Raw genomic sequence first — 23,870 nt, 5'->3', positions numbered from 1 at the left:
AATACTACACTAGCAACGCAGAAGATGTTAACAAGCCTGATTCCTAGAGCCGTGATAATAGCTCTTAAGGCCAAACATCAGAGCACAGAAACCAACATATTGCTTTGCCTTGATCTTACATCAACACAAGTGTGGCTATTTTTAAAAAAGTTCTTGGTGACAGTGTGATGGATTTTTAAACGCTATTTAGCATCCAGAGAATGCTCACTATAGGTTATAACAATTCCAAGTTAGGTCAAATATTTTATGATTAATTGCTTGATATTGCCCCGTTAGGTACTTAAAAAAACCAAACCATACTGAAGCACGGCAGTTTGTCCATGTTGATAAAAATCCTTTTTAAAAATAAAATGGAGCAATACTGACATTTCTTTAGAAAAGCTGTTGACAAACTTCTAGCTGCAGCTAGAGTCAGAAGTCTAAATTCAATGGAACAAGGATTATTCAGCTGTGTAGAAATGACCTACGTTGATAATTGCATCCGTCTGAATGTAGTCCATATCAGAGTTCCGAAGTCCTAATTCTTTCCCTCCACGCTGGGTAGTACTAACAATCCCAGTAGTCACTGTGTTTTGGAGTGAAAATGGACTTCCAATTGCAACCACGAATTCTCCAGGTCTAAGGTCTGCAGATCGACCAAGGAGGAGGACTGGCAGTTTACCCTATGGAGAAATGATGGCCAAAAAATCACAGTTAAGACGTTCCTTTAAAATTAAATGAATACCATTGAAAACACACACAAACTGATTTAACAGAGAAAATCAGTCTGCTATTGCTAGAGATTTTGTGTGACTATGTAAACAATATTCTTATGAACTTTTAAATCTAAGGGGTATGCTCTTCAGATGATAACATTTATTTTTCCACAGAATATACACATTAAATCAAAAGCAACGGCAAAATAAGTGAATATTTGTGCTCTGCTCTTCAAGGCAAATATCTGAAGGCACCAGGTTTGGACTTGTGTCTGACAGCTTCTTGAAATAGTTAGCAAAACAGCTGCAGATGTAAAATATAAATAAACAAATGCATTGCTTAAAATACTGAAAAGTGAAATAATACAAAGTAGAGTTAAGGTACATAACCAAACTTACACATGGCTAAAAGCAATTTATATTCTATTCTGATGAGGCGATCAAGTAAGATGCAGCTACTTACTCTATCATATACATTTTTCTTTGGGAAATCTGGAGCATAATTAATCCTATGCCTTCCCTCACATGTGATCTCTTCTTCTGAGGGGACACTGGTAATAAAAGTTTTACCATAACGCAAATTATAATATTATATCATCTAGAAGTCTCGGTGATACACCAGCACCTCTTCGTGCTGGGTGCTATACAAACACAGAACAAAAATATGGTCTCTGTCCAAAGAGTTTACAATCTAAATTACTCCCAACATGCTTCCTAACTTCTAGGCTTGTAACCCTATGCTGATAAAGCTGCTATCGTTTTGGCACCTTCTCGCTAACCAAGATTAGGATATTTGCACTGAGCCAAGGAACACCCCTTTAACATTCATGAGATCTAGGCATTGCCATGATGATTCCACTTCTGAAGAGTTGATTTCATTCTTCAGAGCTTTCAGTGAACCAAAGCCAGGCCCAAGCAGTGTCCCTGGTAAACAATCAGCAGCAAATTGGCATGGCTGATCTTCTACAGTTTCCATATGGGAATCTTCAGCCTGACAGGGCCCATCTGTGTTCCTTCTATAGCAGAGGCAGCCAATTCAGTCTCTCCCCAGATGTTCCTCACCCTGGAAGGAACCTAGCCTTATCTCTCTATTCAATACATTAGCAAAGCACTGTATGTGCATTCATTCTCCACAGCCTACCTGCCATAGTTGTCAGATGAGTGGGTAGAGCCCTTGTCTCCACCTACCGGGAGGTGTATACCCACTCAACAGACACATATGGCAGGTAGGCTGTGGAGAATGAAGGCACCTGCAGCGCTTTTCCAATGTATTGGATAGAGAGATTAAAGCTGGGTTCCTTCCAGGCTGAGGAACATCTGGGGAGAGACTGAATTGGCTGGCTCTACTATGGAAGGAACACAGATGGGCCCTGTCAGGCTGAAGATTCCCATATGGCAACTGGAGAAAATTGGTCCCTTAACCACCCTCACATTTATTTATTTTTTAAAAAGGAAATATATAGGTCCCTTCTTGCTCCACCTCTTCTCTCCCTCCAACAGGAGCCATATTTGGGTGAGTGTTATTGCAATTCTAAGGCAGCAGTAACTTGCAAGAGACCCCTATACAAGAGCTCATTTTGACATGGTCTCTCAACTTCCATATTCTTTATTCTACAGCATCTGCCTATAAAGAACAATTGGTGGGTGGGATTTTTCCCCCCGAGTTATACCTATTATAAAAATACTTTTAATCAAACCAATATTAAGAAAGGGCTAGGCTCAGTAATTACTTTTATCTCAATTTTGTTGCTCTCTCGATAATATACTAGTTCTTTGTTTCTTGGAAGAGGTTTAACGGTTTGTAAGGATGGCCCTGATCCTGAGTATTTAATTTAATCATCCGATAGGTCCCATGAAAGTCAATAGACTTTAGGGTTGCCACCTATCCCGATTTTCCCAGGTTCATCCCTTTTTTTAAGGCGAGTGTCCCAGGAAATCTAGAGTGCTCCTGGGATATTAAGATTCTCAGGTTAGCCGCACCCCTGCTGGCTCGTAGCCCTGAGTGGCTGTAGAAGAGGGACCCACAAGGTAATGGTGCCTGCGCAGAGGGATTTCTGGATCCATAGTGTCTGGGAACCACAGGGACAGGATGGCTTGGAAGCAGCAAATGAACAGAGGGAGTGCGAGGCTGGCAGGCCCCAGGCCCCACTGCACAGTACCACCTATGGGGGTCACAGCCAGGCAGGAACAGGGTGAATCCAGCCAGTGCCACAGCCTGCTTGGTGAGATCAGTGCCTATGGAAGCGCTAGGAGCAAGAGTCCATGAGGGCTGCTGATGCCTTCTCCTGGGAGTAGGATGGGGAGACAGTGTCCAGGGTGGTGGGCAGGCAGTACCCAGGGCTTTATGTGAGGTCAGGCAGATGTCCTGGTTTTTTGCACCCCAGAAGTGGCAACCCTATGTCAAGCACATAAAGCTGAGCACATACATAAAACATTCACAGGCCAAGGGCCAAGGTTTCTGAAATCGAGTTTAAGCTGCACTGATTCTGTTACAAGAGTGTGATGCAGGAGTTATACTGTTGATTGGTAGGATGAGAAAAAGGAAAATCAGATTCCCTACTCCAAGTATAGGAAAAGTCTCACCTACCCAGACAGGCAGGGGCATACACAGGAATAAAAATCTGGCTGCTTTTGGAGGGGCATGTTCTCTCCCTCAGGCAGCTAGAGGAACTGTCATCTCCCTCCCCTGCCCCAGAAGGGTTCAGTGCCCCTTCCGTGCCCCTGCTTGCTCCTCTCACCCCCCTTGTGCACACCCTTGCAGACAAGAAGAGAAAAGTAACCTGCTTGCTAGGCATAAATTTAAAATAGGCTTCCTCCTGCCTCACTCCATTTTAAGAGTCACATCCTTGTTCTCAGGCAGCAGCCATGAAACACACAAGCCTAAATTTTCAAAACAAGCCAGTGATTCTGCACGTCCTAGTTTGGGAAGCCCCATTTGAGATACCTTAAAGAACCTGATTTTCAGGGCTCAGCACTTTCTGAAAAACAGCCCCCTGCAAGATATCTTTGCGTTGAGCACCCAGAAAACGAGGCACACAAAAATCACTAGTCACTTTTGGAAATTCGGCTCCAGCAAGTTTCTGGAGCCAGATCCTTAATAGTTTTCATTCCCCAATAATTTCATGGTTTGGGACTGAGAAAAAAATCCCTAGTGCAAGACAACAAAATATACAAAGCTCAAAAGAATATTTTGCTCAGAATATTTCAGTGAGGGTTTATTTCATCAAGTATATTCTGGAAAATATGAAGTATTTGTAACAAGAAAATAAAAACGGTTCCATTACTACAGCAATCAGGTCCATATATGCTACAATGAAAACAGAAGTCACAGCTTTCACGGCTTACTATATCCTTTTATCTAATCGCATTTCAGTTCCACCAAAAAAGTTTTACTGAGATGAGCATATTGTTTTAATAAAACAGCGTGGCAAACCCTTAAAACTGGATAAGATACTTCATGGAAAAGTCATCTGCAGTTTTAAGACAGCAAAAAAATAATTAACCAGCTGCTGACTGAACAGAAGCAACGCAACAGGCAACGCAACAAGAGAGAAAGTTTGCTTTCTAATCCTGTTTTGAGGAAGTACTTTCAGAAGTTACGATATAGTATAATTAAACAAGCACTATCTGTGGGATAAATAACGGCCATGAATACAGATTAATGTGATATTCACAGAGAACCTCACCAATACAATTCAACACACAGGGGGCAGACATAATATGACGGGCCACACTGAGAAGCACAAAGGGTGTGTAATGTCAGCTCTGCTAGCGGCCCCAGTGGGCTACTGTCTCCACCGAGGGTGATAGGATCATAGTCCTACCTCCTCTTTTTCTATTGGTGCTGGAAGTGCCACTGATGAGCACACTCCCCCAAATGCCTTATGGCCTTTACAGCATAAGTTCAAGACGCTGTTGCTCTCATAGTTTAACGCCTCCCTCTCTACATAATTCCTCCTTTGTAAAAGCACAAAACTTTCCTCTGTGTTTGTATTTCAACCTACTGTGGATTTAACCAATCATTAGAGCATGCACTTTTACTGGAATCTTGTAGGATACTTTTAGAGAAGAGGGGATATTTTAAAAACAGATAAATGAAAGAAACTTATACAAAAAAAGCTCAAGAGACAATAGTTTCTTCAGTTAATAATGTAAAAAAAAAAAAAAAAAAAAGATTTATCTGTTGATACTTCAGAGATTTATATAATGTTCCTGTATAAACATTTTTGTAGCCAAAGTTAAATTTGGCAGCAGAAAGAGAAAAGACAACATAAACAATCACTAACTAGTGCAATTATTTTTAATTGTGCTGACTTTTCAAGCCTGGACCTATACTGGTTAAACTTCAATTCAAAGTCTAACACTGTATGGATTGGCTGAGGATCATCTGTGTGATTCAACATTCCTTCTGGAAAGAGTTAGGCTAACGTTTCATTTGCTTAGAACAAAAAAATAAACTAAAAAAAATTGCTTCCCTCTGCACATATTATGAAACATGGTTTTGAAAAGCATGTGCTCCCTATACAGGATGTTTTTAGGAGAGACTATTGTGTTCTTTAAGAGAAAGCATTTTGAGCTAACCGTCTGTAAATTACAAATTTGATTCATTATTATTATTGGTTAAACTAATTGAAGTTGCCTCTGCTTCCACAGTTAATTTTTATACTTTATGAAGCTCTGTGGATGGAGGGGACCATGTATTCAGAAATCATTGCAAGATCAGGACCCAAGACTGTAAAGGATCCTAAGAAAATTCTCAAAAGCACTTAAGTACCAACTGAAAATCTGTGCCACTTTTCAGAATGTTACTCCCTACCTTTAATTTCTCAGTATAATAACAAGCACACCTACAGCATTATGCAAATATTAAATTTTTAAAAAATGAGATGGTCATTGTTAAAGGTACATGTAAATGCATGCATTATAGTCAATCGATTTTGTAAGCTGGCTATGGTACGCCATCTCTATGTTACTGTGCATTTTAAAAAAATCTTTAAAAAACAGCAGTCACGCTCACAACTAGCAGTATTTCACTTCTCAAAAACAAACAAGAATTTAATCAAAGTGGTAAAAATTATCAACTGAAACTAGGGGAAATTGTGATTAAAATTATTAGACTAGTTAGAAATGAATAAGATGCGGACAGTACACCTGGTCCAGATAAAGTATCTTGTTCCAGCCTGCAAGAGGAGTATTATAAAATATAAGGGATCTTATCATTCAGTAGTTGAAACAAAACTATAAAAAGGTGCCATCCACAAGCTCCAATTAACAAGCATTTTTCATGATGGCTGGAGTATGAAGACAGCACTTTGTAATTCAAGTTTACGTATTTGTGCCCAGGGGCCTCACGAAACAGTTAATTAGTAAATTGATTGATTTTTCTTTTTACTTAACACCAGCTAGCCATAGACAGCTTACTGTAACAAAACAATCTATTGGAGACAATCACTTCAAATTAACTACAGATATGCCATGAGGATTAATTAAAATCCTGGGCAAACTTATCTGCCTTGCAGCATAATGTAGTGAATAAAGGACATGGCTGAAAGCCAAACACTCCACTTCTAATCCCAGCAACTCACTGCATGGCCTTGGCCAACTCGTGTTCACACAATAACCTAAAGATGCAAGTACACAGTCTACAGACTAATGTATGACTAACCATCTAAACCCATAAGTAGCACATTATTCAGGATTACGCCTTGTCATTGGATAAGGCGTCAGTTAGCAATAATACCTTAGCACTTTTCATCCCAATACTTTGCACATTTTACAGGCTATAGGTTCAACCCTACAAACTCATGATGCACAGAACTCCCGCTGAGTACAATGTGAGTCTCGCACTAGATTTACAGGACTGGGTTTACATCCCGCTACTTTCACCCACCGATGAGTCTGTTCACCCACCCCTGAAATGCAACTCGCTCTTCAGTGGAATTCAGCAGCTGTTTAGCTATGCACAGTAACACTACACAATGGTAACTTTATGACAAGGATGACAAGCTCTGTACCCTACTGAGAGCCGGATCCTCAGCTAATGTAAATCGGCAATGGAGCTACACCAACTGAAGTCAATGGAGTTTTGCCAAATTATACCCGCGAAAGAACTCATCCTGAAACAAAAGAGAGGGAATCTAGACAAGCAGACTGCAATAACCATGGTCAGAATTTGTCTAATACATTGTGATTAAAAACATAAGAGATAACAGTCCAGCCAGAAACATACTAGGATATTTCAGTTAGAACTTCAACCATGAGACGTGTAAGTGCATCTGTGTGAGGAAAAGCGTGTTGACTTCTATCCTTTCTGGTCTATAATCTGCTAATTTTATGGAAGGAATGTGATGAATCTGAACACAATGGTCTTGGAGCTCCATAAATCAGTGAAGACGGAACAACATTCTGATTCATGCTGGCAAGTGACATATAGTCCCTTACTTAGTTTTTAAGTGGAAAAAAAACCAGATGTTCATATACTTGCATCTACAAATTCAGCTGTCACTTTAACTTTTACAAAGTATATAACTCTGATAGTCTTGGGAACTGCCTTTCTATTTTAAATATGGAATTCAATTAAGCTTTCAGAACAAACTACACCAAAAAACATACAGGTCTGACCATTTTAAGACAAAAAATGTCCTTTAAAATCTATGAATTCCTTGACAAAATGCCAAAGAAAACAAAAGTGATAATAGCAAAAACAACAAGAGTCCTGTAGCACTTTAAAGACTAACAAATTTAATTTCTGCAGGCATAAGCTTTCGTGGGTTGTACCCCACTTCGTCAGCTGTAAGGAATAGAAATCAGATAGCAGGCATATATATACATACCCAAGGGTAAGGAACAACAATGGGGAAGTAGTTGAGGCCTATTCATAACCATTGATTAGGAAGTGAGAATGTGTGAACAGTGACAATTACTTCTTGTAATTCCAAGTCCCTATTTAGACCCAGTTTGATTGTGTCAAGTTTGCAGATCAGTGATAATGATAATGATCAAAAATGATAATTCATGATGTCATTGGGATTCATGTCATCTAACAAAATATCAACATTAACCCTAAAACATAATAGAATCAATACTGTAACAGGAGCATAACTGCATCCAGTATACTAATCCACTATGCTACGATAACTGATGATGTTGATAGTAAAATGAGAAAAAGGTGAAAAGGAAAGATCAAGACTTGAGATCTGGAAGGAGAAAAAGGAGGTGGAAAAAGTTGGAAAGTAGTAAGCAAGGGGCAACTTGATAAAGCAAAAATTAAATAGGTAAAAAAGAGAAATCACTGTCGTTTGGCAAAATTTGCATTTATATTTCAGTTGTTTCCTTTTAAAGAAAGATGTTACAAGAGCTGTCAAACATAAAACCAGTCCACTGGAATTTATCATTGGTCTCTCAAAAGAGACAGCTTAATACACTTTATGTAATTATTTTGAACCTGTAATTGGAGGCATCTTGCTTAGCTATGTTTTATTAAATAGTTGTCCTTAGAAAGAGAGTAGCCCATGCTATATTGTTCTATTTTCATACACAATTTTTCACTTCTGTATTCAATATATTTTCAAAAAACCCTAACTTCTACTGATGCATGAATATGAGCAAAACATTTTCCCGTTTTTAGTTTATAGTAGAGGCTAAGAAATTAAAATGCACAGAGGGATTTTATTTATTTCATACAGTCTTATAATGAGAAACAATGAGCAGTGTCAACTCCCATTAAACTGAATGGGAACAGCATGTGCTCAATATATCTCAAGATCAGGGCCTTAATGACAAAGGAACTAACAAAAACAGATCCTCAGATCCATCCCCAGTGAGCATACTCCTGAATTTTCATACAAACATTGCAGGAAGACTGTCTTCCTCTGTTTGAAAAAACTTAGCACATGGTGGGATTACTGCACTCTAAAAACAATAAATCATCAACACCGCCATCTGAAAGTGCTTCATGTATTGCCTTTTGCCCCGCCCCCCACCTTTCATTTGTCTGCGTCATTTAAAATGTCCTGGAACTACCATGTGGGATTACTGGTGGACTTCTGCAAGGAAGATTTATAATATTCAGTTATGTACTTGAAAGTAAAATAGGGATTGATTCCACATGTGTTTTCAAAAGTCACTTATATCTGAAGCTCAACAAGTTTGTTTTCAAAGACGCTGGCTATTAAAATATTTATATATAAACTGAGAAGTATGCTTTTCTGCTTCCTCCAGTTTGTGTACACAGAGATGGCCAAATGCCCTCTGACCACAGACACAAATTGTGGTGCTCCAAGGAAAAAGTTCAACCTGATTGAAAGGCCAAGCAAAAAGGAAAGAGAAATGAGGGCAAGCGTTCTTATTTACTTTAAAATGCCACAATGAGTAGGAAGTTAATGAGAGAAAATACAGATAAAAGAGACCTTTAATGTAATCTACACATTTCCCATTGCCAAGGCAGCATTGCCTCCTGGGATTGTGGGCTAAATCTTGCCAATGAAGCAAGGCCTAACTGACTGAGATGATGCTGAGGAACAAGACCACTGAGCTCTCAACGAGCCATTTTTTTCCATGTAGCTGGATCATAGCTGCAATTACAGGGGATGGCATGAGGGACCCAGTACTGGGATCCTATGTGGGAGTTTTGGGTCTCAGAGCGTACACCCTATGGCCCACCCACATTGCTTTCTTTTGTAGTGAGCTTATAAACCTGCCACAGAATTCACTTCTATGGCATGCAGCCACTAGGAGCTTCCCTCAGTTTTCACACCCAGCAGCAAAAATGCTCTTTGCTTCCACTGCTTTTGGCTTTCATGTACCCACTGAGTGAGCACAGCATTAGTCCAACATTCACAAGTGTTTTGCCTAGTTTGGTTTTGCTGGGAAGACAATCTAACAAACCCCATCATTAGGAAGCATTTCTTGTTATGCAACCTTACTTTTCCTGTGCTCTGCTAGTCCTGGTTACCACCCACTAGACCACCCTAGAAGCTTTTCCTCCCTTGGCATTTACAACTTTCAAATATTTGAAGGCAGCTATATCCGACTTAGTTTTCATTTAACCAAACCATAAATATTTGTCTGAAAATGCTCCACGTAACTCAGCTCATCTAGTTCATAAATCATTTTGGTGCTGTTTTCGGAATAGCCTCCAATTTGGCAACATTTTCTCCAATTTTGCGGTGTTGCATTCTAGCTGCAATTTCACCAGTGCCACAGAAAATACACTATTGCTTCTCCAGTCTGTGACATGATTTCTGCCTGTGCAGGCTTAGAAGTGCAGTGCTGGTGGGTTGTTTTTTTTTTTTTTTTGGCCCCATCACATCACAAGCTCACATCCAGTAAGCAGTCTATCATCACTCTAAGCCCTTTTTCAGCATTACTGCTTTCCAGATCTCTCTCTTCCATTGACTATCATGTGGTTGGACTTATTTTCCTTAATATTATGTATTGTTCTGGGGCCTTTCTGGGATTGGCTCTGATTTATTTTCCTATCTTTAATGCTTTAGTAATTAAACTGTATTTGACCATGGACATTCTTATTCATTCAAGGTTTTTTCTAGACCATAACATAATTAATGATCAGAAGAAGAAAACCCTCAAAGAGATTTCTGTTTCTCATTGACTTCAAGTTCTTTTCAGCAGAAAAATGAGACAGTGGAAACCAGGTCCATTCTACTGGTGCCTACAGCTTAATATCCTATGTAATTTCCTATTCCACTCAGAAAAGCCACATTACTTCAAGCAACCTGTCTTCAGCCGGAAGTGCACAGTTCAAAGGAAAATAAAGTGCACACCACTGCCAAAGAACTTAACTATTTTGGGAATGCTGACTGGTAGCCTGGACTCAGAGTTCAAGTCTTTTTCTGTTCCTGCACACATTTTTTTGCCTTTCAGATCCTGCCTTAACGTGCTAGGGCAGAAAACAATTTATTCTTCATCTCTGATGTCATCTTCAAATGAGGAAGGAATGTTACCTCCCACTTCAGAAATGGGATGGGTGTTTTGATGTCACATCAGGATTTTAAAGGGTCATTATAACATAATCTTTAATCAAGAAATCAGTTAAAAACTGAATAAATTAGACTAAGCCAATTTGAAACTTTAAACTGATTTTACTGATCTAAAGGTTGTGTGACATTTAAAAAGCCAAAGGACACGAACACTAGAGTTGTGTACACAAATGAAAGCGTTCAGTGAATATTCAGATTGAAAGTGAGTTTTAAGTTGACTGCATCTGTGACCTTTTTATTTCCACTTTCCATGAACATTCAAGCTTCTAAGCATGATCACTCATGAAAAATAAATTTTTAGCTTGATAGTCACCAAATACTACAAATGTACTGTAGAAATAGTAGTATCTACAGGCCTCAGCCAGGATTGGGTTCCCTGTTCTACTATGTGTTTGTGCAGCTCATAGCGCAGACAGCTCCTGCCCTGCAGACCTTACAACTGAATATATAAATAAGACTGCAAACTGTCAGTGTTACTATCTGTGCTGTACTGGTTAGCTTCACAAGTCATCTAACCAGAAAACAGAAAATACCGTGTGCCTTATGTAACTAACCAACACAGAACAACGTGTGTGTATAAAATTCAAATATAAAATTCAAAATTCACAATATACTGATGAATTACATAAGATATTGTTTCTGTTCCCTGATTGTAACATACCATGAACTTGCAATGGCTAATTGCAAATTACCAACTGATCAACAATTATTTGTTGAAGAAAGTTGCAAATAATGAATAAAATGGAACAAACTGTTTGTGGACAATGTGCAAACATTTTTTAAAAACTGAAACTGATGAAATAAGCTACTAGCTATGAATTGTAACTAAGGTATAATAAAAAATATGGATAACCTCTGTCAGGATAGCCAAACAAGTTAATATCCTACTGCATATAACTAGAAATATCGTGCTTCATGGTTTAGGAAGATACTGTAAAAGATGCATATCTTTTTACTCTTTCCAAAAACAATGTATAAAACCCAGTGAAACCCAGGCACTTAGTTAGCGTATATGCTCATCTGCCATTTCCTTATTTATCTACTCCAAAGGACCATAAACTCAAGTTCTTATATAGCAGCAGCAGGGGCAGTGAGACTGTCTCCCACTCCCCTTGTTTCCAGCTGTTTCTACAGCCTCCAGGCTCTTCCTTCCCAACTGAAGCAGCTGGAAATGAGGACAGACAGACAGCTAACTTTCTGTGGACTACCACCAAATGTTTGTGCATGTTCCAAAATGTCCTGCAGAACAAGTCCTTTTAATGTGTGCGGCTCTTCAGAACAGAGCAATTTTCTTTTAAAAACAACTCTCATCTGACTCCCTAGATCCGCAAGTGCTAATGAAATCCCGGTGTAATATCGATTGTGGGTGGTTGGTAGTATCAGTGGAAAGATCCTGATGTAGAATACTCAGTCTGCCCCACCCTGCCACTCCTCTCCATGGTCTTCTCTTTCCTTTCTTCTTCCTCTTCCACATTGTACCGACTTTCAACTACCTCATTATCTTCACCACACCTTTTCCTCACCATCGTATCTTCCTTCTCTTACTCTTGACCTGCCACCTTTCCCACTATTTTGTAGCCTATGTCCTGCCTTTCCACTACGTTGTAATTCCATTCTCTCACACTTCCTCTCCTCTGGATCCCTGTTTTCCTGCTCTTTCCCCAGCCTCCTATCCCACTCAACTTTACAGTGTCTGTTTTGACCCCTGGTATCTTCTTGCCTCCTTCTCACTGCCCTGTCATTATTTTCAAAGAACAGGTCTGCATTTACTTATCTTAGCTCATGTATGTACAAATAAAAATGTAAGACTTCTCAGAGAGAGTTGGTGGATATGCAAATAAAGGTGAACCCGCCAGGACGGAGTGAAACAAGGTCTGTATTTCTATTACACAGTCATTTGCTCCAGAGAATCAGAAAGACACATGAAAAACTGTTTGGGATACAGTAAAGATTTTGCAATCATGCCACTGGTAAGAGAAAAGGAGCCTTTAAATGACAGATAGTGAAAGCTTGGTGTAGCATTTTATAGGATGAGTTTGACATGAATTGTCTGATTTTGTAATGAGCTCTGGACTGAAAGCCTCTTACTTTGATGGGGAATAGACTAGAACTAAAAACACTGGAGGACCTACACATTTTTGAGTCATTTGTTCAGATGATGCCTACCTCTCTGCTGTATTTATGTTAATACTTTTCCTAAATATGGCTTGTTTTCTTATATTGGGTCTATGAAGATCATTCAAAAAGGAAGCCCAAATAAGTAAAATCAATGCCTGAAATGCTTATCATTATTGTCTGAATCCAGCTACATTTAAGTTATACAATAAAGTTCAACAAGATGTACCATTTTTGCAGATAAATAATACTGTTTATAATCAATATGGTTTACAATAGCCTTGAAGGTGCTCAAATATGATGGAGGGGACCAGATACAGAAGATACATCAATTATGACAGCCGTGTGGTTTACAGCGTTTTTGATTCTGGATATATGACTTGCATGCCTTTGCTTTATTCACAAGTCCACATTCAATGGAAGAGTGACTCAGTATTCCTCCCAAAGAATGCTTTTGATTTGGGTATTTTTAAGCAAAATTTTATAAAACATGATATCAAGTATAAATATTGTCCATTTTAACATTTGGTGTTAAAGTAGCATGTTCCAGCTGAGGATGTCAACATATTTTATAAACGCTACTGACAACTTCACAAAAGGTAGGTACTGATATATCCCTGTACCAGCCACAAGACAAAACTTCCTCTCGTGGCTCTAATGATTACACTAGCTTGGGCATATGTTAACCATTTAGTAAACTATACTTTTCTTTTGGGGAGATCCACAGACGCTTCAAATATCCTTGCTCTTATAATGTATAGTTTTTTTGTACAGAAAAATATTTGTGACTTGGCTTTTAAAAATATATTCCTGTTGTCAGATCACATGCAGATTCTTTATGGTCATGCCATTAAGATGTACTTTCTCTAAGCATTAAAATTAACAATAGCTTTTAGAAATAATATAGTATAGCAAGAGAAAAAGAAATGTACAATGCCTTGACTTACATGATAGTCTATTTTAATTAGTGCAATATCTGCTTTTTCATCTACGTCTTTAATTTTGGCTTCATATGTTGCACCATTCTTCAGTTCGACTTTTACCCTATGTTTATTGGTAACCACGTGGGCATTTGTCACTATTAGTCCATCTTCTGAGACAATGAAACCTGAACCACTAGCAACAGAAACCTCCCTCTTTGTAAAAGGCAGCCTAGAAGATATGGGAAATAAACATTTAAGTTTGAAATTCACATTGTTCAGTGATGACAAATGATTTGTGATTATTGTTTTCATTCCTAGACTACCAACAAGTATTTGGCATTTTAAAAATATTTTAGAAAATTTAATTCATTAAGTGTATCAGTTAACATATTATTGTACATGCATTAGTCTACTAAATTCAAAATTTGTGCAGGAATTCTTAAAAAGTGAAACGTACTACATTACTTAAGTGTGAGAAAGATTTATCATCTTGAAAAGAGCTTCATTATTTTATATATATAAAATCAGTACATTAACCAATTCTGGAAAGTTTAATCTTTGTGATCTACAGAAATATAAATCAAATATCTTGTTTACTTGCGAAACAATTCAATATGAACCACAGCTGGGGCTATCTTCTCAACCACATCTGCAATAAAGTTGTATTTGTGCCGTAGGCTGTTAGGATCTTCCTGGCCTGAGAATGGAAACAGAAAACACATGTTATAATTCTTCAGATGGCAGGAGAAGGATTGTTGCAAAACACTTTCATTAAAAAGCACTAGGCAGAGATTACTTTTTAAGAGGAACAAAATAGCCTTGTAGTTTTGAGTTTGACCCCTATCCTAACTTTTGGAGAAAGTTTTAGTCAGAAACAGCAATGTGGCCAATTCATAAGGCAAAGCGGTCCATGGAAAATTATGAATGGATTTGGAACCGCTTTCTTTATCCAGTGCACTTGCACTGAGAGGAAGAGAGAGCCATTGGATAGAATACTAGGCTGGTGGTCAGGAAAGCTGGGTTGTGCCAGTGACCTTCTGGGTCTCCAAGCAAGTCATTTCATATTTCTGTGCCTTCGTTTTCCCTCTGACCCCTCTCTGTGCTGTCTATTTAAATTGTCAACCTTTGAGGCAGGGACTGTTCATGCATTGCCCAGCACGACGGCATGCCAATCTCAGCTGAGGCTGCCGCAATATAAATATTAATTCAGATTTGAGATTAAAATAAATAGTTATCTAATTTAGCCTCCACCCTCCTGATCCCACCACTTCATGCGCCTGAGTCCCCCTTGCGAACGTAGCCTATAGCAAGATTTTCAAAAGCACCGAGGTGCCGAACTTCTGTTGGTTTCAATGAGGAATTGACACCAAGGCACTTTGACCTTTGATCCTAGTAGGTGCCTATTTGTATATTTAGGGGCCTTTTGTGCCTCATATGTCAAGAGCTTAGCCACCCCTGCTTTAACCTCAGTCTCTCAATCTCGGATTGCTGCAGTTATAGGGCAATGCCTTATTTCTTGGTACGCGAGTGTTTGGAACACCACGTGTTCTCTGCACATGCCTAGAGGGAAATACAATTGCTTTGTATTCATTCATGTGACTGTTTTGATCTCATACATCGATTTCACGTTAAAAAGGCACAAAAAAACCCCCGTAGAACAGAAAAAGTAAGGGGCTTTTATAATCTTACACTGTAGTATTTTCCCCTCCTCTCTCTTTGTCCTTACTCTAAGCATTTTCACCATGTACATTGCATATTTTACTTAAAAGTCATGAATAATATTTCTGCACTGAAAAAAAGTGGTCCTTGTAAATGTAGTGCAAGGTTCCATAAACAATATTTTTGGGTTCTTCTGACCTATTTCCCCAAGACTGTTTGAAGGCCAGGAACACAATGTCCCAGGGTCTGAAATAGTGGCTGTGGAGGATACCTAATGAAATGCTCTGCTTGTGTGATATGGAGCCCCTCCTTATAGGAACCGCACAACACTCTGTTATTTAGGCTTTGCCCATAGGCTGAGTTTTTTTCCCTAATAGAATTAAGCATGTTAATTTCAAACTTTTTTTTAAACACAGATTTTTATACAAATTTACTTGTAAGTTTCCAGTCAACTTTCCTTCTTGTTGCAATCCTTTGATTTGTCAAAAGAGCTGAGAATAAAATGTGGTTTTAGAACACTATGAACTGTGATAGTGTATCAGGCTCTAGAACCCTGGTGAGAGATGCAGAACTATTCTGATGACTCTTCCCAGCACCATCTCTGAAGGGGTCTCATTAATTACAATTCAGAAAGACAAAAAGTAGATAATTTTTAAGGCAAGAGAGGGAAGCATTGCAGAGAAGACTTCTAGAAGCAGTCAGTTCAGGAGGGAGCTCAGGCACAGGTTGATTCCTGTTCTTAAACTAGGAATAAAGAAAAGCCCCAGGAAGCATAGTGAGTTTTAGAGTATGTCTTATATTGCACCAAAGCTGTTACGGCAGCTCGAGTGGGAATACTCGTGCTAGCTTTAATCTAGCTATCATGGCTATAATAGCAGTGATGATGCAGCTACATGGCCACTGGCACAGACTATCCACACCAGTAGGTATCAAAGATTCCAGGGGCGCTTGTAGGCAAGATACTCTATCGACTACCACTGCATTATCAGAGGGGTGGAAACTCATCCCTCATCAATTTCTCATATGTTCCCTCTTCTCCACATCACCATAATATTTGAAGCCTCCAAAGTGCTTTATATAGCAATTTGTTCACCAGACAATAGCAAACAGCAGTCAGTTATTATATACTGAACTATAGTGACAACCCACAGTTTGGACATAAAAATCTGTATTTTTCCCCAGAGAATGTTAGCCATGATACCAGAGTTATCACCACCTAGTCGCTTCCTCAAAGTGCACCAGGCTCTTGAACTTCAGTTGAGGTAGTTATCAGAACTGGGTATAAAGGATGGCTGCTTTATGCCTCATCCAAAGAAGATATTTATTGCGTCTTAGATAAATTCATCGCCCACTGAATCACAGTACCATCAACTGTAAAGCTCTCTTACTGAGCTGTTTTGGAAACTGGGTAAAGGATAAAAATGATAGTTTGGAAGTATTCATTTCTATTTAATAGAATCTTGACAGATTGTCAGCTTGGATGAATATTTTGTTTGGCTAAAAAAAGCCATGGAAACTACCACTTAAATCAGTTTACTTTTTATACACCACTTATAAAATGACTTGATATTAATAACAATGTTGTAGGCACTTATATCCTGCCCTGAGACATATTTAGAACTCCCATTGTTATTGACAGTACACAGCAGTACTGTATTGCTTTCAATCTTTTTTCATTATAACAAATGCATACATTGTAAGGATATTAAAAATTAAATCTGATGAGTCAAATATGAATCTACAATTGCAAGGAATTTAAACGCTAAGACTGTCACCATCTATAATTTGGCCTATTGTTCAATCTCCAGTCAAACTGCTCATGTAACTGAAAGGCCAAAATTAAATTCACATTGTGTCTGAAAACATTAGGTAATAAAAAACTGAGTCACGGCATATTGACCTAAATAACTCAGACCACTAATGTGCCCCTCCTTATGTATTAGAGATTCTTGTGTTGTATAATATGGTTTTGCAACAACCGTTAAACAGTGAAATGAAAGACATACTTGTTTTTTTTAAAACATGTAAACAAAAAACAGAGTACTAGCCAGTGAAAGATTTCATTCATTAATGTTGATAGAAGATTCTTAACAATGGGACTTAGTACTCAGTTAGAAAAAACATTTTAAAACAGTGAAAGTAACAGTAATGTTAGGAGAGAGACAAATGAGTTATGCTTGCTTACACTGAAAGAAAAATTAAAAATATATCAGAAAAAGTGGGCCAATAAAAGGCATATACTTGTGTATGCATTTAATGTCCATTAATGCCAATCATCTTTTGGTGAGTATATCACAAATTTGCAGGAGTTATTTCTGTCCAACAAATCTTCACCCTCTCTATCTTCTATGATCCTACCCCAAAAATTGCTTTTCCCTTAAAATGCTGCTTACATAGCTATCTGGAATGTGTATGTAAATACATATTTACTATTTCCTATAGCAGTGGCCAGGATCACAAAGCATATTTTTTGTTTTATCTTTTGTACCAACAAACATTGTTTTCCTCTTGGTTTAGCCTATCACTAGAAGAATCCACACAGAAGCCTAAATTATCATGTAATCTCTAATCACACAGCTTTATATGAACAATAGTTGCTCATGATTGAATGACTGCAAGGTAATTGCGGCAACAACTAGAGCGGGCTGGAAAACAAGGTGAAAAAAATCACAACTTTGAACAATTTAGTTTGTTTCATTGCTGTCCAAATTTTCCAATCAGCTCGGGTGAGAGCAATGAATTTGAAGGATAAAAGTGAGTGCAATGAATAATTTACAGGTTCTATACATTCTCATTTTGCAAGCACAAATATTGCCTGATTTCAAATAATGAAAAGTACCCCTTTAACTGCAGAATTTTAAAACATTGCATTTTACTATGCCATGACTACCAAAGCAAAAAATATAACAGATGGGCTAACCATTATGATCAAAGACAACATCTCTGAGTTTAGAGGAAGAGACGTCATATGAGTATTTTACCTAGTTACCCTCACCACTTTTCACCTACTAATATAGAAAACATCATACAGAAGACTTTAGAGGTGTAGGTTCTGACTATTTTTAACTCCTCCTTGCATCTCATGCTGATATGTATCTAAGAACACACCTTTACCCTTCCTTTTAGGGATCCTCACAATTAGTTAAGGCTTGTAATTAGCTTCCCCTTGATTTCCATTTCCGTGGATCTCTCCCCAATTTTAAACTTCAACTAAAATTTAGATTTCTAAACCTACATTTGGTATGGACACTGTTGGCTCCATATTTATAATCTTTGCCATTACTTTTTCTTATTTCTGTGTCAGACCCTTATAATGTTTCCCTCTCACTTGGTATTTCCTTGACAATGTCTTACACTGAGAGATAAGCCTGAACAAAACTCTGGCGCTGAATACTTCTGAACTTGGGGAAGTTCAGCTCTTTGCAGATTGGGCCCATCTCTATTTATAACACACTGTGTTTATTGGGTTTTGTAATTCTTGTATTGAACTATTATACAATGCCCCAGTGCCTGTGGGGATGGCTAGGGGTGATTTATTAATGAAGTTACAAGGATGATCATCAAGTTAGTGATGATTGATTGGTAGATAATGACCGATCGGCTAAAACACTAATAGTTACAACATGAAAATTTCCTGAGGCAACCTAAGCAAAAGGAAAATCTGTTAGCTGTCAGTACTGGGGCTATTTTCAGTGGACTAGCCATTACAGGGCAATGCACTCACATATACAGTAGAACCTCAGAGTTACAAACAACTCGGGAATGGAGGTGTTAGTAACTCAAATATTCGTAACTCTGAACAAAACGTTATGGTTGTTCTTTCAAAAGTTTACAACTGAACCTTGACTTAATACAGCTTTGAAACTTTACTAAGCAGAAAAAAATGCTGCTTTTAACTGTCTTAATTTAAATGAAATAAGAACTGAAACAATTTTCTTACCTTGTTACATGTTTTTAACCTTCCCCCCCTTTTTTTTAGTACTTTACATTTAACACAGTATTGTACTCTATTTGCGTTTTTCTGTGCGTGTGTGTCTGCTGCTGCCTGACTGCGTACTTCTGATTCCAAATGAGGTGTGTGGTTGACTGGTCAGTTCGTATCTCTGGTATTCGTAACTCTGAGGTTCTACTGTACTACACCATGGGAAAGTCAAGTACTTGAAATCATTGTCCACAGTAACTCTCCAATGGCAAGTTATCTTTATAAAAGAACAGCATATTTGTGTCTAGATTTAGGTTAGTGCTGAACCATGGTTCAAGGCTATAGTGTTTAGTATAACAATTGCCTTGTCAACTGTTTTTATACGATTTTGGCCCAATCTGGAAGGGAATTTTGAAGATCATTTACTCCTATATGAGATTTCCATCATCTCACATGGTGCTTAAAGACTGGGGCTTAAAGTGCTTCCTCTGCATGGAGGGCATAGGTAGCCCCAAGGATTTCAGGGTCGCTCTAGAGTCCTTGAGGCTGTGGAGCTTGGAGTCTGTTTGCTCCAAAAATAGCCCCGCTCCTTCGAAGGGAAGGTCCTGGATGGCAGACTGGACCTCAGGAGGGAGGCCTGACTCCTGCAGTCAAGAATGTCTTCTCATGACCAGTCCTGAAGCCATAGTCCTTGCTGTAGAGTCTGCAGCGTCTAGCGCAGCCTGTAATGTCCTGGATACAGCTTTTCCCTCCTCCACCATGGCTCCAAACTCTGTTTTGGACTCGGCCGGAAGGTGGTCTTTAAACTTCGCCATCGTATCCCACGAGTTGAAGTTATATCTGCTGAGGATTGCCTGTTGGTTGGCGATTCTCAGCTGCAGGCCCCCAGTGGAGACGACCTTCCTCCCGAACAGGTCTAGTCTCTTAGGCTCCTTCGCCTTCGGTGTCAGGCCCTGCTGCCCCTGTCACTCTTTTTTGTTCGCCACAGATGCAATGAGTGAACCAGGCTGAGGGTGGGTAAAGAGATACTCATATCCCTTGGAAGGGGCGATATATTTCCTCTCTATCCTTTTTGCTGTAGGTGGGATAGAGGCCGACATCTGCTACAGTGTCTTCGTCATGGACTGCACCATTTTAATCAGCGACAGGACGACTCTCAAGGGGCCCTCCGGAGCCAAAATGTCCACCATAGGGTCTACGGACTCTCGGACCTCCTCCACCTGTAGACCCAGGTTTTGGGCCACCCTTTTCAAAAGCTCCTGTTGAGCCTTATTGTCCATGCGTAGCAGGGTTGTTGATGTCCCCACTACCACTTCATCAGGGGAGGAAGACAACGAGGCCCTGGGTCCCCCTTCTGCTTTGGGAACGTCCTGGCCCATTGGGTCCTCCATACCCAGGACTTCCCTACAGGCGTCGGGTGCCACCTCAGTACCCGGATCCACCTCCTCTTTGGCACCACGTTCCGCACAAACTGTCCCCTGGTGGCACTGCACAAACTGTCCCTGCGCCCACTGGCTTTAGCGCTGCGTGGCATAGAGCTGCATTCCAGGGTGCCAGCCGTGTGGCTTTCTGAGGCGACTGAATAAGAGCCCCAGGCTGGGATCCTTGGGCTTGGTAGTATGCCCACGGGATCTAGAAGGACCATTGCTGAGGCGTCTGCCACTGCATAGGTCAAGGTCCAGCGGGGGCTGTTGCTGTCTACCTGCCTTATAATATCGTCCCTCCCCGGTGTCTCTTCGAGGCACCAGAGGTCTACCTCTGAGTCTGATGATCTGGACTCGGATTGTGGGGACCACGGTGGTGCTGACGTAGCTGTAACCTTTGAGTAGTGCTGCGGTGCCGGCGATCGGTGCAGAAATGCAGCTGACCGGCGCCAGTGCCATGGAGAAGCCAAATGGTGCCGCAGGGGCGATTGGTGCCGGGGCGACGGTGACCGATGCTTAGGTGAAAGCGACCTGCACCACAACATGGGAGGCTTGCCTCTAGACAATGCCGCAGCTAGCGGTGCCGGAGGTCTTCGATCTGGCATCTTCACTCCTGAGACGGGGGACTGCTGTGCCGTCATGGCGATCAGGTTCTGCGCCGCCTCAAATGTATCTGGCGTGGAGGGGAGGTCCAGCTCTTCCACCTCGCTCTCCCTCACCGGGGAACTCGCGCTCACCAGGCTCATAGGCGCTTGCTGCAGAGCCGGTGCCACCGGTCCCAGGGACCCTTGCGCCAAAGACCCCTGTGGGCGTGATGGGCCAGCGTCCCTGTCCATAGGTCACATGGAAGGCGAGTGGCCCTTGTCTGTCCTGTGCTTCTTGCAGGGCACCGGTGCTGAACAGTCTTTGCCACCGGTGAGTGGCGGTGCTGAGGCTCCCTCTGCACCGAGGACTTCTTCAGCGCCAGGCCGCTTGCTGATGCCAGGGCACTGCACGTCGGGGGGTTGTGACCGAAGAGCTGCCTCCATGAGGATCTGCTTTATGCGTGCATGCCTCTCCTTACGGCAAGCACTCGAAGAACCATTGTTAACACCACAGATCTGCGTGCTCAATAGCAGATCCACGGTATGCTAAAACCCGACGGGTGCCTGGTGGCCCCTCAGAAAGTTGGGCTCAGATCCAAAGATCTATGGTTAATCTATTTTTTCCTGTTATCACACTCTTTCCAGGAGATCCTTGCAAAACATAAAGAATAGCATAGCATAGCATCCTACAAGAGTGTGTCTATTGATAAACTACAAATGTTATCAATTTCGCACTAGCAGCCTTGCTGCCAATCGACTCTTACTTCATTTACCTGCTACTTGTTTAACACTACACACACACACTATGGTTATAGGCCCCAATTCAGCAAAGTAGTCGAGCACATGCTTAACTTTAGACACATGCTTAAATCCATTGAATTTACAATACACCCAGCATAAATGAAGTCAATAGGACCTGAGCACATGGTTATGTGCTTTGTTTGAGTAAGGATGGATTGTTGATTCAGGGCCATAGAACCTTAAAACGTATCTATTCTGTAGGTGATTTCCAGCCCTGTGGGGAAGATTCCATTGAACAATGAGTTGCTATCTAAAGCTTTTGTCCATCCAGGACAGCTGCATTTTACAACTCTGGAACTGTAGATTTTATTTTATTTTAAGTTCAGCATATTTATTTAGCTCACAGTGAAAGGTACTTAATGCTCAATTGGAAAGTAAAGAAAAAATTCCAGAGGGGTAGCCGTGTTAGTCTGTATACAGCAAAAACGAGAGTCCTGTAGCACTTTAAAGACTAACAAATTTAATTTAATTTAAATTTGTTAGTCTTTAAAGTGCTACAGGACTCTTTTTTTTTTTTTTTAAAGAAAAAATGAGATTTGAAAATTTTCTCCCCCACCTTACATTTAATCATAAAAATACATCAAACTGTAAACCGTAATATCCTTCCATAGTTAACGGAATAAATTTTGTAATCCACTATCAAGGAAAAGGCAATGATGGCAGTAAGAAAACAAGGAGCAGCAATGTACATGTTGTAGACCACCCACTTATCCAAAATCAGGAAAAAAGATCAAGGGAGGGGAGTCAAACTGCCAGCATTATTATGCTAACAAACTAGCGAGATTTCATTGACAATTCCTTAGGAGGAGGAAATATCTATACCAATCACATAACATCCCTAGCAAAGAATATACCTGCATGACAAAGAATACTACACAGACATTGGATAGTGTCCTATTTAAGTGAATAATAAATTGAGCAAAATCTAATATTCTCTTAATGAAACATTTCCTGAAGTTAGAAACTCTACAGGATTAGCTGAGAATTTAAAGTAAAGTTTCTTGTTTGGTTTGAACACAATCTTCAGCAGAATGTATTAATTCTATTCTCATCCTCATAATATTTACATGAGGATCAATTTTTCTTGGCTTGCTCTCAGGATCCTTCTTGCAAGTAATGTGTCACATGGCTTGATTGTGCTCCTGTGAATGCCAGACTCAAAACTCTTGCTTCCCTTGTGGATAAAATATGCTGGAGTCTAACTATAATCTGCTTAATTGTTTCATGGTTAAACAAACAGAAGAATCTATACCAAAGGCTATAGAACTAAATAGCTCCCACAACTTCTGAATACACACAGCACAGTGGCAGAGGCAGGGTTTAGATCTCCACAAAGAAAATACAGTGATACATGATAAAAATATTTTAGTGTAAAACTAGAACCCTTGAGATCAAGAATAAAAGTGATTTAATTATATCAATTCAATTAATACTTTTAAGAACCACTCTTAATTTGCTTAGGAGACCGGAAGCAGAATGGACTGAAGGGTTGAGTTGAGGGTTGGCAGGAAAGAAGTTCTGACTTCTATCATGAATTCTATCACAGACTTGCTGTGGGGTGCTGGATAGCTCATTTTACCACTCTGTGCTTCAGTTTCTCCTCTCCTTATAAACATGGATAGTAATTTTCACTCATCTCAGAGGAGTCTAAAGACAATTAGTGCTTTGAAGACAAATTATTAAGGGACAAGCATAGGTACTGGATATTTTATTAATAATCATGCTATGCAAACAACACATGGGCAATGC

General features: G+C 39.8%; 1 protein-coding gene across 1 annotated transcript in view; it reads right to left on the bottom strand.

Annotated features, from left to right (window-relative positions):
- The window catches only part of HTRA1 (HtrA serine peptidase 1), a 42,214-nt gene that overhangs the window by 5,538 nt on the left and 12,806 nt on the right, over positions 1 to 23,870 (bottom strand). The window contains exons 2-4 of the mRNA XM_067561359.1: positions 14,329 to 14,428; positions 13,756 to 13,960; positions 468 to 662 (exon numbers count right to left, since the gene is read on the bottom strand). Of these exons, the coding sequence (XP_067417460.1) occupies positions 468 to 662; positions 13,756 to 13,960; positions 14,329 to 14,428 (500 nt within the window). The remainder of the gene's footprint in view (positions 1 to 467; positions 663 to 13,755; positions 13,961 to 14,328; positions 14,429 to 23,870) is intronic.

Source organism: Emydura macquarii, unplaced genomic scaffold, assembly GCF_026122565.2.
Source record: "Emydura macquarii macquarii isolate MOO-44397 ecotype Brisbane River unplaced genomic scaffold, CSIRO-AGI_Emac_v2 contig_2372, whole genome shotgun sequence".
Taxonomy (NCBI): domain Eukaryota; kingdom Metazoa; phylum Chordata; order Testudines; family Chelidae; genus Emydura; species Emydura macquarii.
This window is presented reverse-complemented; position numbering and strand designations above follow the sequence as displayed.